We start from the raw sequence: 14,159 nt of genomic DNA, 5'->3' as shown, positions 1-14,159 counted from the left end.
CAGAGTTAATAGGCAGCTTGACCAGCAAAGTTTTTGGGCTCTGACTCATGGGACAGAAAAGTGACATTGGGTGGAGTTTCTGATTTACCCTGAGTCCTCACAGGCCCTGCTCTGTGCCTGTTGAGGGTAGAGTTAGTTTCCTGGGCCAGTATAGTCTTGTGGTCAGACCTGGCCTGGGGATGTGGGGGCAGGAGGCTGTGGCGCTACAGGAGGCCACGGTGCTGCAGGAGGCTGAGGTGCTGCAGGAGACTGAGGCGCTGCAGGAGGCTGTGGCGCTACAGGAGGCCGTGGCGCTGCAGGAGGCTGGCTGTGGCGCTGCAGGAGGCTGGCTGCGGCACTGCAGGAGGCCACGGTGCTGCAGGAGGCCACGGAGCTGCAGGAGGCCTTGGCACTGCAGGAGACCGCAGCGCTGCAGGAGACCACAGTGCTGCAGGAGGTCCTGGCACTGCAGGAGGCTGGCTGTGGCGCTGCAGGAGGCCGTGGCACTGCAGGAGGCCGCTGTGCTGCAGGAGGCTGAGGCGCTGCAGGAGGCTGCAGCACTACAGGAGGCTGTGCTGCAGGAGGCTGAGGCGCTGCAGGAGGCTGTGGCACTGCAGGAGGCCGCTGTGCTGCAGGAGGCTGAGGTGCTACAGGAGGCCGCGGCGCTGATGCCCAGACACAATGCTGGAGTTGCAGACAGCTGTGGGTCTAGAGAAGGGCTGCAGGGCTGTCTGCCCTCCAGTGAACAGGCTACAGGTTTGTGTCCTAACTCCATCCCACATCTGTTACCACACAAGACACAGTGTCCAGAAAATATGCATTTACTGACACATGTTTGAGACAGTCCTGGGAGGCTGATGCTCAAATTCAAAGGCCCTTGTACCCATCAAATCCCAGGTCCCAGGCTGCACCAGCCTGAGAACATGGCACCATGTGGCTAGGAAAAGGTAGAGAAAAGACCAAGACTGGCACAGAGCCGTGACGCTGGTGAAGGGGCATCAGGCATGGTGCTGGTGATCGGCCCCAGGGCAAAGGCCACTTGAACGACCCGGAAGTACGACGAACCCCAAGATGAAGACGTGGATTTGCCAGGGAGCAGGGGTGGTATAAACAGCACCCTCTTGACTCCCCTTCAAGTCACAAGGCCCAAGATTTCTCCAAGTGTACGCAGTGTGGGGGTAACAGAGAACCCAGGTTCCACCTGGCATCAGGCAGAAGGCCAGAGTCATAACAAAATGTTCATAATGGAGTGTGGAGGCCTGGAAAGGGTTGCAGGCCCAGCAGAGGCCTGGTGGCCACTGGCAACAGGAACTACTCGGCCCTCCAGGACGGGTGGGCGAACACGATGGGTCTCTTCTTGGCCCAGCGGGAGAACACAGCCTTCTCGGTAATGAAGCGATGGGCACTCCGTGGCGCCTGCTCATGCAAGAGGTACATCTGACACTCGTCCAGCCGGCCCTTTTCAAAGTAGTGGTAAGGCACCGAGGGGCCGCTCTTCTCACTGTCGGGAGGGAGCAGGGTGAGGTGGGACATCATGAGACCTCAGAGCTGCCCGCCTCGGGACTACGCTTCAGCTACTACAGCTCCGGGGACACCCACATCTGGACAGATGTCAGGAGGCCCGCAGCTGTGGGACCCAACAGCCACAACTCAGAAATTGCTTCTTGGGTAACTCTGGGTCAGAGAAGCTCCCTGAGCCAAACAGCCTGTCTGGAAATCGGAGCGAGCGGCACACTCAAGGGCGAGCAAGTCACTCAAACGGTGCTCTGAAGACTGATGCCTAACCGCCATGCCCAGAGCTGCGGGCTCTGCACACCCCGTCTTTTGTGGGCCACCCATGGCAGGGACTATGCTCTTACCATCTCGTGTGCCCGAGACACAGGGTCTGAAGGGAAGAGAGTGAAAACCTGTGACTTTCTACAAACCCCTTACTTATGATAATATTGAAATATAATAAAGTAACATGGAAAAATACAATTCCACTTCCACATCTGAACTCACAGTATTTAAGTAATACCGCAACTTAATCTCTCTGTGGTGTTCTAGTAAAATAGATATAGGTAGGACTGGAAAGATGGCTGCTCTTCCAGAGGTCCTGAGTTCAATTCCCAGCAATCATCTACAGTGGAATCTGAGATCTTCTTTTGGCATAAAGTCAAGCAAGCACTCATATACATAAAATATATAAACATATAAATATTTTTTAAAAAATAGATACAGGCTCTAAAGGGGATGGGCAAGCCTTTAAAAAATCATTCCATCAGGTGGGTCCAACCCAAGGCCCATCTTGCCATGTATATTTTTGGCAACTTAAAAAATTATTTTTGAGCCGGGCGGTGGTGGCGCACACCTTTAATCCCAGCACTTGGGAGGCAGAGGCAGGTGGATCTCTGTGAGTTCGAGACCAGCCTGGTCTACAAAAGCTAGTTCCAGGACAGGCTCCAAAACCACAGAGAAACCCTGTCTCGAAAAACCAAAAAAAAAAAAAAAAAAAATATTTTTGCATTTACTTACTTGTGTGTGTGGGTGGGTGGGCAAGACCCTGCCACAGTGTACAGTACATGTGGAGATCAAAAGACACATTGAAGTCAGTTCTCTCTTTCCAGCATGTGGGTGCTGGGGATGCTTAGCAGCAGGTGCCTTTACCCACTGTCCACTGAGCTATTCCACCAACCCCTTTTTTAGTAACTTGATGCATGGTTCTTGTTTGTTTGTTTTTCGAAGCAGGGTTTCTCTGTGTAGCCCTGGCTGTTGTAGAACTTGCTCTGAAGACCAGGCTGGTCACCTGCCACTGCCTCCCAAGTGCAGGGATTTAAGGTATGTGCCACCACTGCCCAGCGATGGCATGGATCTTAAGTGTGAACTTTGTAGATGATGATATCATATCACAATATCACTTGCTCTGATGGCTCAACGACCTTCTGAGAAAAATACAAGTTTTTGTTTTCGCCAAAGGCCTGCACTTAGGAGGTCTGTGCCTGGGTCAGTCATCACGAAGCCCTCACACCTTCCCCCACCCCCAGCCTGGGAGCCAGTCTGACCTGCAGTAGCTCTCACTGACCATCCCGTAGACCACGATCTCCTCACACAGCTCCAGGGCCAGGATCATAGTGAACCAACCAGTGCTGAGGAAGGAGCCTGACTGCCTCCTGGGGAGGATGGGACATGTCAGTGGTCCCCCTGACATCCCTGCTCCCCACCTCACAGCTAAGAAGGGGTCCTGAGGAGGATGGGACATGCCAACAGCTCTCCCTGACACTCCTGCCCCCCCCAACTCACAGCTAGGAAGGGGTCGTGAGGAGGATGGAACATGTCAGTGGTCCCCCTGACATCTCTGCCCCACCTGATAGTCAGGAAAAAGTCCTGGGGGGGATGGGGAAGAGGCAGCAAACCAGCCTGAGGTCAGCAATGGGTCAAGGGCAGAGCTGTACACAAACCCAAGTCTGATCAGTATTGCTACCCAAGCTGCTGCTGTGGCTGGGGCCCGGGGAGACCCCAGTACATGAGAGCACAGTGGTAAAAGGGACAGAATCTGTGGGAGAACCCTTCCTCCGCTGTAGGGCACCTGATTCACCCCTGAAACTCCCAGCCTCAGTGACTAGCTGTGAAATCGGGAGACTTCCTGGTGGCTTTGAAGAGGGAATCCGTTAGCCTTGCCCATGCCCCCATTCCGCCAGGGTCAAGGTTCTGTGGCAGCCCCAGGTCTCAGCTCTCTGGGTACTCTCCAAGCAGAGGGTCACCCCCTCTGAGGCTGCAGCTGGCTCCCCCATTCATGCTGAGCACAGCCGGCACCTGGAGCTAACACACACACAAAGTGAGGTCAGATGGTGACAGGCGCTAAAAAGACTAGGAAAGAGGAGTGAGATGCAGAAAACGGGGGAGGGGGGGGCAGGCTGCTGCTTCAGAGGGGGTGGTCCGGGAGGACTTTCCTAAGGAAGTGACAGTTCATCCAGACCAGACAGAGACAATCATGGGAAATTTTAGAATATTCTAGGCAGAAGGAACAGAGAGCATGCGCAAGGAACTGCAGCTGGGCACAAGTGTGAGCATCTGAGGATGGGGGTTGGGGCACAGGCATGCAGGTGAGGTACATGGGGAATTATGAGGGCCCTCGAACAAGGTATTAAAGAGGCGTCTGATGCACGGTGCTTAGCTCAGGGCCTGAGACCTGAAAACAGCTGGGTTTTTTGTTTGCTCATTTTTGAGATAGGGTCTCATGTAGACCAGGCTTACCTCAACCAAACTCCCTATGTAAATGAAGATGCCCTTGAACTCCTGACCATCCCGCCTCTACCTCACAGAGTACTGGGATTACAAAGGCGTGCAAGGTCAGTTTATTCTATGCGGGAGTTGGAACCCAGGGCCCCATGAATGCTAGGCCAACACTCTGCCAACGGATGCACACCCCCAGCCTGCAGGCAGCTGTTCTGATTGCAATCCTTACTTCAGTTATCTGGGACAAACCTCAGAGGGTACCTCCAATCTTAAAGCATTTCCCGGCACAAAGAGGCTCTTGGAGAAGGCAAGCCCCAGGCACCGGGATCCCCAGCTCACCGGTTCTTGCCCGTCTCCTCTTGGAAGATCTGGTCACAGTAGGCCATCATGCGTTCAGTGAAGGTGTACACCTGCAGGCCCGGGTACATTCTGGTGAGCTGCAGCAACGTGCGGTAGGTACGGCCACCCAGCATCCGGTCCATGTGCCTGCCCTGACCCCACACCACATAGAGCGTGTCTTGGGCCTGCTGGAAATAGTGTGAATAGTTGCGCAGAAGCAGCGGCACGCTCGTGTGCGAGATCACGCGCAAGGTGCTGCGCTGGCCCACGTCCTCCTCAAAGCCCACGGTGGGCGCCTGGTTCATGCGTAGTACACACTCAGCACCGTCGATCTGGGCACCCAGGCCTGAACCCAGCATCTGGCCAGAGCTGGAAACCACGGCACAGCTGTGGCAAAGCTCTCGGATAAGGGGCTACAGGGGAAGGTAGAGAAAGAAGAAAACCTCAACACTAGCCGCCATCCACCTGTCTCATTTGCCCCCACCATACCCACCCAACCTCCTTTCCATCTGCCCCCATCATAACCACTCACCCATCCCTCCTGCCCCCACCATACCCACCCACCCTCCTTTCCATCTGTCCCCATCATAACCACTCACCTGTATCACCTGCCCCCATCATACCCACCCACCTGTATCACCTGCCCCCACTATACCCACCCACCTGTACCACCTGTCCCCACCATACCCACCCACTATAGGCCTATAGTTGGATCAGTTCCAAAGACTAATATTTACTGGGTTTTGTTTTCGTTTTTAAAATTTATCTACGTACATTTGTGCGAACACAGGGGTGGGTGTGCTGCATACATCTGTGTGCACAGGGGCAGGTCAGAGGTTGACAGTGGGTATCTTCCTCAAGCACTCTTTAGTTTTTTGAGGCAGAGTCTCTCACAGAACCAGGATCTTGCCAATTGTGCTAAACTGGCTGGCTAGGCACCCCAGGGACTGTCTGCCTCCCAGTACGGGATGGAAGGTACATGCTAGGTACCCCAGGGATTATCTGCCTCCCAGCACGGGATGTTAGGTACATGCTAGGCACCCCAGGGACTGTCTGCCTCTGAACATAGGATGGTAGGTACATGCTAGGCACCCCAGGGACTGCCTGCCTCCCAGCATGGGATGGTAAGTACATGCTAGGCACCCCAGGGACTGCCTGCCTCCCAGCATGGGATGGTAGGTACATGCTAGGCACCGCAGGGACTGTCTGCCTCTGAGCAAAGGATGGCAGGTACATGCTAGGCACCCCAGGGACTGTCTGCCTCCCAGCACGGGATGGTAGGTACATACTAGGCACCTGGCTCTTACATGGATGCTCAGAACTAATCTCTGGTCCTCATGCTTGCCCACTGGTCACCTTTACCAAATGAACCATCTCCCCTGGTGCTAGGGACTTTGGGGGGGTGGGGTGGAGCCCATGCCACAGTGCACACGAGAAGATCTGGGGCCAGCTTGAGTGGTCAGTCTCTCCTTTCACAATTTGAGTTCCGGGGCAGAACTAACTCATCAGGTTTTTAAGAAGCGCCTTCATCCATTAAGTCACCTGGCTGGTCCCAGTTTTCATTTGTGACATAAAGTCTCACTTTGTTGTCTTGAACTTGTGGCATCTCTCCTGTTTCAACTTCACAAATGCTGGAATTACAGGTGGCAACCAGTTTGCCCCCAAAGAACAAAGTTTGCCCACCTGGCAAGCTAGGCTTGTGAAAATGACTTCCCCAAGCAATAGCCAGCACTGTGGCTGTCCCCAAGACCTTAAGAAGTCCCTATTGGGACCTTGTTATGGCTATAGGAGCAAATATTTGTAAGGCTCTTAGAATGGCCCCTGGCACCGGCTGGATGTCATGCAAGTGTTAAGTAAACATGACAAGCCTCAGCACTTCAGAACTACCTACAACACCCACCCCCCAACACACGTGCACACACCCTGTCCAAGTCCAACCCATACTGCACCGAATAACAGGTGGGTTTTCAGGAGGGGGTCTTCCACGGCCAACCCATGACAGCTTGGGCAGTCTGGTTCCCAGACTAAATCCTGGCTCCAACCCTTCCTAGCTCTACTGCCTGGGGAAGGGTGTGCTACCTCTCATCTGTGAAGCAGGTGTGAATACCTCTGCTGGTTCTCTTGAGAATGCAAATAGAAAAAGCACAAGGAAAGAAGGAGCGGGGGGGGGGGGGGGGGGGGGGGGGACGACGACACAGGGCGGTCTTGCAGACCGGCTGCCAAAGTCAGCAGGCTAGAACACAGCGGGATGGAAAAGGGGCCTCCAAGGTTTAGGCCTGCCCTAGCACTTCTCAAGGCCAGAGAGGACTACAAAATGGCATGAGAGAACTGGGAGTGACAGAAAAGGTCTGTGTCACCATGGTGAGGGCTAGCCATGTTCTCCAACTTCTGTCAAAACTGACTGTCCCGGGGGTGTGATGGCGCAAGCGGTTAGTTCCAGCACCGGGGAGGCAGAGGCAGGCAGACCTCTGTGAATTCTACACAATGAGTTCCAGGCCAGCCAGGGACACACAGTGAGACCCTGTCTATAAGAAATAAAAATCTCCATTGATCTGTATTTTTATAATTGGTAAATTATTTTACAAATCATACAGTTCAATAAAGCCGATTTAATCTGTTTATTTTTTTATTTGTTTGTTTGTTTTTGTTTTTCAAGACAGGGTTTCTCTGTGTAGTTTTGGAGCCTATCCTGGCACTTGCTCTGTAGACCAGGCTGAACTCAAACTCACAGAGATTGCCTGCCTCTGCCTCCCAAGAGTGCTGGGATTAAAGGTGTGCGCCACCACCACCACCCGGCTGTTTGTTTACTTTATGTGTGTTTGCCCGTGTGGACACTCATCCACGTGGAGACCCAAGGTTGACATATAGTTCTTCTTTGTTCTCCACTTCATACACTGAGACAGGGTCTCAATGGTGACACACTGAGAACCCTGTTTGGCTAGTCTGGTTAACTGTCTTTCCTTGGGGGTCCCACCTCTGCCTCTCCAAAGAACGGATTACAGCAAGCTAGCATACCGACCTAGTTTTCTGTGGGTTTTGGGGGTCCACACTTCAGTCCTTACCCTTGCGGGGCGGCACACACTTCAGGACTGAGCCATTTCCCTGGTCCTGCCCCACCTCTTTTGTTACATAGAGACTGACAGGGGACTCAAATGCTGGGACGACAGATGAAGCCACCACACAGACCTCAGGCCCTAGAAGGGCCACTGTATCCAATCTGTTAGATGCAAACAGTGTCGGGGCTCTCAGGGAAAGGCTGGGCCCTCACCTGGAGGAAATCAAGTTTATAGAGGCATGCAAAAGATACAGGGACATTAATTCCACTCAGTAAAGGACGTTGGGAAATCCCACTCAGGTACGTTACTTTTTTATTGGACAAAATGTTGATTTAAGAACTCATATTTTCTGTACCACAGTGTTAAAAAAAAAAAAAAGGCGACCGACCCAGGCGGGGTGGGGCAAAGCTATAAACTCAGCACTCAGACACGGAGCAGGAGGACCAGACTGGACAGTGTCCCCCCACCTGGCCGTTCTGGGGGATTGGGGAATTCGCACCCCAGGAGTTTTTTGCTTTGGTTTGGTTTGGTTTCATTTCAGGTCTTAGGGGTTGAACCTAGCACGCATTCTTGCTCATGAGGAACACTAGACTTAGCTCGAGCCCTGGCCCCAGGTATTCTCATCTTTTCACCAAAGAGCCACGCAGCAGCGGTGCTGTGCCCTGTCTGCTGTCTGTCACCCTCTGAGTCTCGAAGCAGACCAACAGAGGCAAGTATGGCTCGGATGGCCCTTTATAGATGAGGAGGTGCCTGGGACTCAAAGGGACGAGGACCCACATGTCTCTGGCAGGCCAGAGCTTCTAAGCATGCCCCTAGGACTAACTAAGAGCCAGCAAACTAAGAACCAGAACATTAATGCCAAGAACGAGCCAGGATAGCATCAGGGGCCTGTTAAAGGCGGAATGTTGACACGTAGGGCCATGGCTCTCAGGGTCAAGGATGGAACGTCCCTTTGCCACACCAGGTACAGCAACTATGGGGACAGGAGTCACGGACGTCTTGTCATACTTGGACTCCAGCTTCCCTGTCTCGTGAGTCATGGGACCACACATAACCTTGAGCTATGTCCTCAGCCGCCACACAATGCCAGACACACGGCAGGAGCCAAAGCCACAGTTGCTGAGCATACGGTGTGGAGACCCAGAACTCTAAAGATACACAGGTGCACACGGACACAAAAGGGCAGTCCCAGGTGGGCAGCCACCCTTTCTCCCCAGAATGTAGCTGGGCGGAGCCAGGCAGTGCTTGCGTAGTGCAAACCCTATTTCCTCCTACACCTTGCGAGCTCAGAGAGGTGAAGTGACTGGCAGGAGTCACACAGCAGAGAAGGCAAGCTCAGCGTCTAGGCTGGCTTGCCACCAGCCCAGTTCTCCCTGCTCCCTAGAGCTGGGGGGCATGCTGCCCTCCCGAGCGTTTCCTGGCCGACTCACCTTCCCATCTGGCACGCTGCTGTAGCCGCTGAAGTGCAGGGGCCCTGGCACAGTGGGTCTGGGTGCCACAGGGAGGGGGCGGTCCTGGCAGGCTGCCAGGCAGAGGGGCAGGCAGGCCCAGCAGCACAGGAGGATGTAGACAGCGGAGAACGTCAAGGTACACAGTATGAGGAGCAGAAGGCGGCCCTGGAAGAGACAGTGGTTGTGGGCCTGGGGGTACTGCCTTCAGTAGAATCCAAGCTTCTTCAGGGATGCCTAAGTCTTGGCCCTTGGAACTAGAAATACCTCCCCCAAATCCCCTCTTCCAGGTCAGGACACTCATTTGGGATAAAGCCTACATACTGCTCGAGGCCACAGAGCAGTGGTGCAGGGTGCAGGGTACAGGCTGGGGTCTTAAATCCAAACTGCAGAACCCAAATTCTCACCTAGAACCCAGATACACTCTACAGTCTGGGGTCTCGATGGTCCTCAGCCCTGGCCAGGGCTGCCCCCATGGCCCCACCTCCATCACCCTGTCCCCAGCTGGCCCAGGGCTGCCCCCATGGTCCCACCTCCATTACCCTGCCCCCAGCTGGCCCAGGGCTGCCCCCATGGCCCCGCCTCCATCATCCCACCCCCAGTTGGCCTAGTGTGTCCCCTTGGCTAGGAGCTGGGTGGGCAATATAGGAGGTGGATGGAGATCCATCATTTCAGAAATGCCTTCAAGGGCTGGAAAGAAGGCTCAGAGGTGACAAGAGCTGTCTGCACTTGCACCAGGTCCCAAGAAGCCCCGATGCCTCACAACCACCCATTACCTAGACATAAGAAAGGTTAGATACATGTCTCCAGGAATGACAGCTCATCCCTTGTCTAGGCTAGGATTGTTACACCCCTGTTTCAAAAACCAAAAACAAACAATAGAAGCCACTTTCAATAGTTGGAAAGCTTCTGCTCAGTCACCCCCACTTCTAGAGATGATATTCCAAAGGCCACTGGAGGTCACCCTCTTCCCCTCTCACCTTAGGGCGGCTACCTGTATACTCAAAGTGCCCGGCCAGGCCACTGTCTGCTGGGCCATGCATCTCAGTACCTGTGACTCTCAGACTGCCACTCCAGAGGAAACACTAGGAGCTTCCCAGTGTGCCCAGAAAACCAGAGGTGCGGAACAGCCCCTGGCACATCCTGCCAGGGGCCCACCCTTCCTTGTCTGTCCATAAGCCACATCAGCTTCTAAAAATAAGTCTTCTCTGTGTGGCCAGCTGTCCAGGAGACAGGGTTCACAGCCCCTGAGGCCTCCGGCTCTGCATAGCAACTGGCCCCCTGCCCACAAGGGACTTAGAGACCTTGGCTCAGGCAGTGGTGATTAATCTTGCCACCCTAACATTCAAGAGGCTCACCAGTAAAGGCAAGAGTCGCTGATCTTAACCTTCACATTTCTCACCCCCTCGACCAAGTGACACCGTATGGTGACACCGTATCATTACCTCCATTTCAAGATCAGAAGAGCAAAGTGAAACCAAAAGGGGAACCAAGTCATTCACGGGGGTCACAGAGCCTCAGGAGCAGGGGGTGGCACAGGGGCAACCAAAGGGGCTACCACAGGGGCTGTGGGCGGCGGGACTTTGTGTTAGGGCATGTGCTTAGCATCTACATGGCTCTGAGTTCCTTCCAACACCAAAAGGGGTGGGGGTCCCCTATAATTCCTGGCAAAGGTGACTGTAAAGCTCTGCCAGGTTGTCCCCAATTCCCCAGTGCGCTTTCTTCCTTCCATGTCACTTACCCGGGCCTTCATGCTGTCTGTGCCCTCAGCAGTCCGGAGGCTGCTGTCTCCAGAGCTTGGGATGGGAAAGGCTGGAAGCTGGTCCTAGGATATGAGGGAAACTGAGGCAAGGAAAAAAAGTACAGATCCAGGTCAAGGCAAATGGTCCAGGAACCAATAGCCTTAAAGTCTCCAAGCATGCGACAACGTGCCCTGTCCTAAAGGATGTGGGTTCAGAGACCCTGCCAAACCAATCCCCGTTGTGCAGATGGGGAAGGACAGGCAGGGAGGAGACACTCTCGGCTCAAGGTTACCAATTGGTCAAAGCCAGGCAAAGAAAGCCAGGAGCAGCGATTTCTTTCCTACCCATCCCATCTCTCAACCGCGGGGCGATGGAGAGGCCTGGGGCGGGCGGGATGAGGAGTTTTCTTTCACCCTGCTAAATTCCATCGTCCCCTCCCCACATTGGGCGCTAACCAGAAGGGAAGGCTGAGGCGCGCCGGGGGCTCACGCTGCGCTGCTCGGAGCTCCATGTCCAGTGGGCCCGGCCAGAGGGCCTGGAACCGGCCCCGGGTAGGAGGCGGTGCAGCAGCCGCTGCTTCTGCTGGGTGGAAGATCGAGCAGCACAGCCCGGGGACATGGGCGGCGCCTGGCGGAGGGGCGGAGGTTTTGCGCGCAGGGGGCGGGGCCTACGCTGGGTCGGGGGCGAGCGTGGCGGCCTCGGCGATCTCGGGACTCCCGGGCCGAGGTCTCGACGTCGGGGGCGAGACTTGTCTACTTTAGCATCCCACCCTACTTGGTGTGTACCAAGGGCATGGAAGAAAGAGGAAAAAAAAACTCAAGAAGGTCTGAGCCACCATGCAAAGACTGCCTGGCCGGGGAGACTTGAGGTTCTCCATTTCTGAAATGGCCCGAGAAGTGACAGGCGACAGGAAATGAAGCAAGAGTTTCGAATCAAGCAGCCCTGGGTTTCAGGCTCGTAGGGCTGTCTGCTCAAATGAAGTACAAGATGTGAACTTGAAATTCAGATCGACAGTAATGAAGCATGATTTTGTTTTTGAGACAGTTTCACGTGCTTCAGACAGACCTCGGACTTAACCAGGATCCTGCTACCTCTGCTAGCCGAGCTCGAGAGCTGGGATTAATGGCTCAGGTTGTTTTCCATATACCCATTTTGTATTGATTATGTCAATGCAGCCTTTACCCGAGTCGTTGTCGACGTCGTCGTCCCCCTGCCCTACCCCCCCCCACCTCCATAAGGTGGGAAAAATCACTCTCAGTAAAAAAGGGCAGAGGTGGCTCAGGACACCACCAGAAAATTCTGTATCCCAGAGATGCGCTTTGGCTTGGTTTGTGTGGCATTCCCACTACCCTCTCACCGTCCTCAGAGCCCCTGGGGATAAGAATGGCACCCCTCCATTGCGGCCACCTTCCGAGCTCATAGCCAGCTCGTTCCTATCTTAGGGCCCTGCACTTGTGGCAGAACTCTCTCTCTGGACTGCTCCAGTCACATGCTAGTGGGGCTCCTTGTCACTCAGCTCATTCCTCAGCTCCTCCGGAACACCGTGGCCCACCACCCTTTCCAATGCGACACCCCAAATTTATTTTATTATTTCAGGCAGGATCTTTCTGTGTAGCTGTCCCAGCTTGCTCTCTATTGCTGTGACAAATACCACGACCAAAAACAGCTTGGGAAGGAGAGGGTTTATTTCAACTTACACATCCCCATCAAAGCTCATCATAAAGGGAAGTCAGGGCAGGAACATGGAGGCAGGAGCTGGAGAGGGGCCTTGGAGGGGTGCTGCTTACTGGCTTCTTCCTTAGGTTCACATTCAACCACCTTTCCTGAACCACCTAGGACCACCTGCCCAGGGGAGGCACTGCCCACAGTAGTCAAAAACAGAAAGGAAGGAAGAAAGACCTGCCTGTAAGCCGATGATGGAGGCATCTCCTCAAGTGAGGTTCCCTTTTCCCAGATGACCCTACTTTGTACCAAGTTGATGAAAACTCACAGAGCAGGCAGGTCTGGAACCTGCTCAGCCCCACAAGTGCTGGGATCACAGGTATTAACCCCTGCCCAGCTGTGCACCGTGAAGTCTCTCTGGGAGTCAGTTCCCTTGTTCTCACGCCCATGTGCCCATTAGACCCATCTCTGTCTGTGATGCCCTCAGTCAGTACCAACACACACAAAACAAGGCAGGAGAGCGAGCAGTCAGTCCTGGGTCACTGCAGTCTTAGGCCACTTCTCTCACAGCCTCAGGCCCTCTCAAGGTTCCCAGGCAGAAGGAGAGTTGTCACCTTTGTGTGTGGCACAGGGCTCTGAGTTCAAGGTCAGTCCCTTGGGAACCAGGCCCAGAAGACGCGGCAGCAGATCCCAGTTCCTATTCTGGCAACTGCTACCTTCCTACATCTCTGGTTGGACACCTCTGGGTAGCATCAGAAGCTGAAACACTATTTCTCAACTTCCTGCCAACCAAGAAGAAATCCCTGCAGCTGTGGCAGCACCAAGTGACCATCCAGGAACATCCAGAACGGGCCCAGGTGTGTATGTTTGGAAAATGACAGCTCTGGAACGTTACACTGAGGCAGCCTTGTCTGTTCTCCCCTCCCCATCCTGTCCAACTAGCCACTTGTGTGTGTGTGTATGTGTGTGTATGTGGTTTTTCAAGACAGGGTTTCTCTGTGTAGTTTTCGGTCACGTCTTGGAACTCGCTCTGTAGACCAGGCTGGCCTCGAACTCACAGAGATCTGTCTGCTTCTGTCTCTGCCTCCCGAGTGCTGGGATTAAAGGTGTGTGCCACCACCGCCTGGCCCACCAGCCACTTTTCAAGGTCTGGCCATAGCCGATCAGCAGTAGAACAATTATTGACTTTTCCAGGGTCCTGGCTGGCCAGTCTTGGGGGGCATCTCTCAACCCCCCCTCCACAGCCCCCACAATGCTACTTCTTGCTAAGAGGTTTCCTTTCTCCCAAATTCCAGGTCCTTCACTGTGTCCTTGGCCTGGGAGCTAAAAGGGATGTGTCTGACCAGTCTGGTCTCAGTTTAGAAGTTGAGGTCCCTTCCCTCCTGACACCACCTGGGAGGTGATTTGATAATGGTTCCTTTCCCCAGGACTTTGGCCCCAGGCTTCTCCCCAAAGCTGTGTATCCCAGGAAAGAGCCTGCTATAGGGCAACTGCCCAGGCCATGTCGACTGTGTTACTGAGGTCTGTGTATATCTTTCATACGTTAGACCAAGAAGGCACCGGGGGTTAGCACCATGTCCTGGAAACACAGCCAGGCTCTAGAACATCTTGGAAGAAAAGGCCATTGAGCAAAATTGTCTCAGACTGGGGTCAAAGGCCATGCTGGTTTCAAGACGAAGGAAAGCAGGTGGTTAGGGGTTCTAATGGCTAGCCTAAAA

At 54.1% G+C, this 14,159-nt stretch overlaps 1 protein-coding gene across 3 annotated transcripts; it reads right to left on the bottom strand.

Annotated features, from left to right (window-relative positions):
• Positions 1–784: 784 nt before the first annotated feature.
• St6galnac4 (ST6 N-acetylgalactosaminide alpha-2,6-sialyltransferase 4) lies at positions 785–11,395 on the bottom strand. Of its 3 annotated transcripts, XM_041674063.1 has the most exons (6): positions 11,235–11,395; positions 10,779–10,879; positions 9,020–9,205; positions 4,534–4,946; positions 3,021–3,128; positions 785–1,480 (listed from the first exon to the last, which is right to left on the bottom strand). In XM_041674063.1, exons 2-6 carry the CDS (start codon positions 10,788–10,790, stop codon positions 1,291–1,293), a joined length of 909 nt encoding a protein of 302 aa, XP_041529997.1. In that variant the 5' UTR covers positions 10,791–10,879; positions 11,235–11,395; the 3' UTR covers positions 785–1,290. The 3 variants fall into 3 exon arrangements, with proteins under 3 accessions (XP_041529997.1, XP_041529996.1, XP_041529998.1); XM_041674062.1 differs by lacking the exons at positions 10,779–10,879; positions 11,235–11,395 and adding an exon at positions 10,018–10,097; XM_041674064.1 differs by lacking the exons at positions 3,021–3,128; positions 10,779–10,879; positions 11,235–11,395 and adding an exon at positions 10,018–10,097.
• Positions 11,396–14,159: the final 2,764 nt, after the last annotated feature.

Source organism: Microtus oregoni, unplaced genomic scaffold, assembly GCF_018167655.1.
Source record: "Microtus oregoni isolate MIOR12 unplaced genomic scaffold, Mior012 000025F_ref0000491, whole genome shotgun sequence".
Lineage (NCBI taxonomy): Eukaryota > Metazoa > Chordata > Mammalia > Rodentia > Cricetidae > Microtus > Microtus oregoni.
This window is presented reverse-complemented; position numbering and strand designations above follow the sequence as displayed.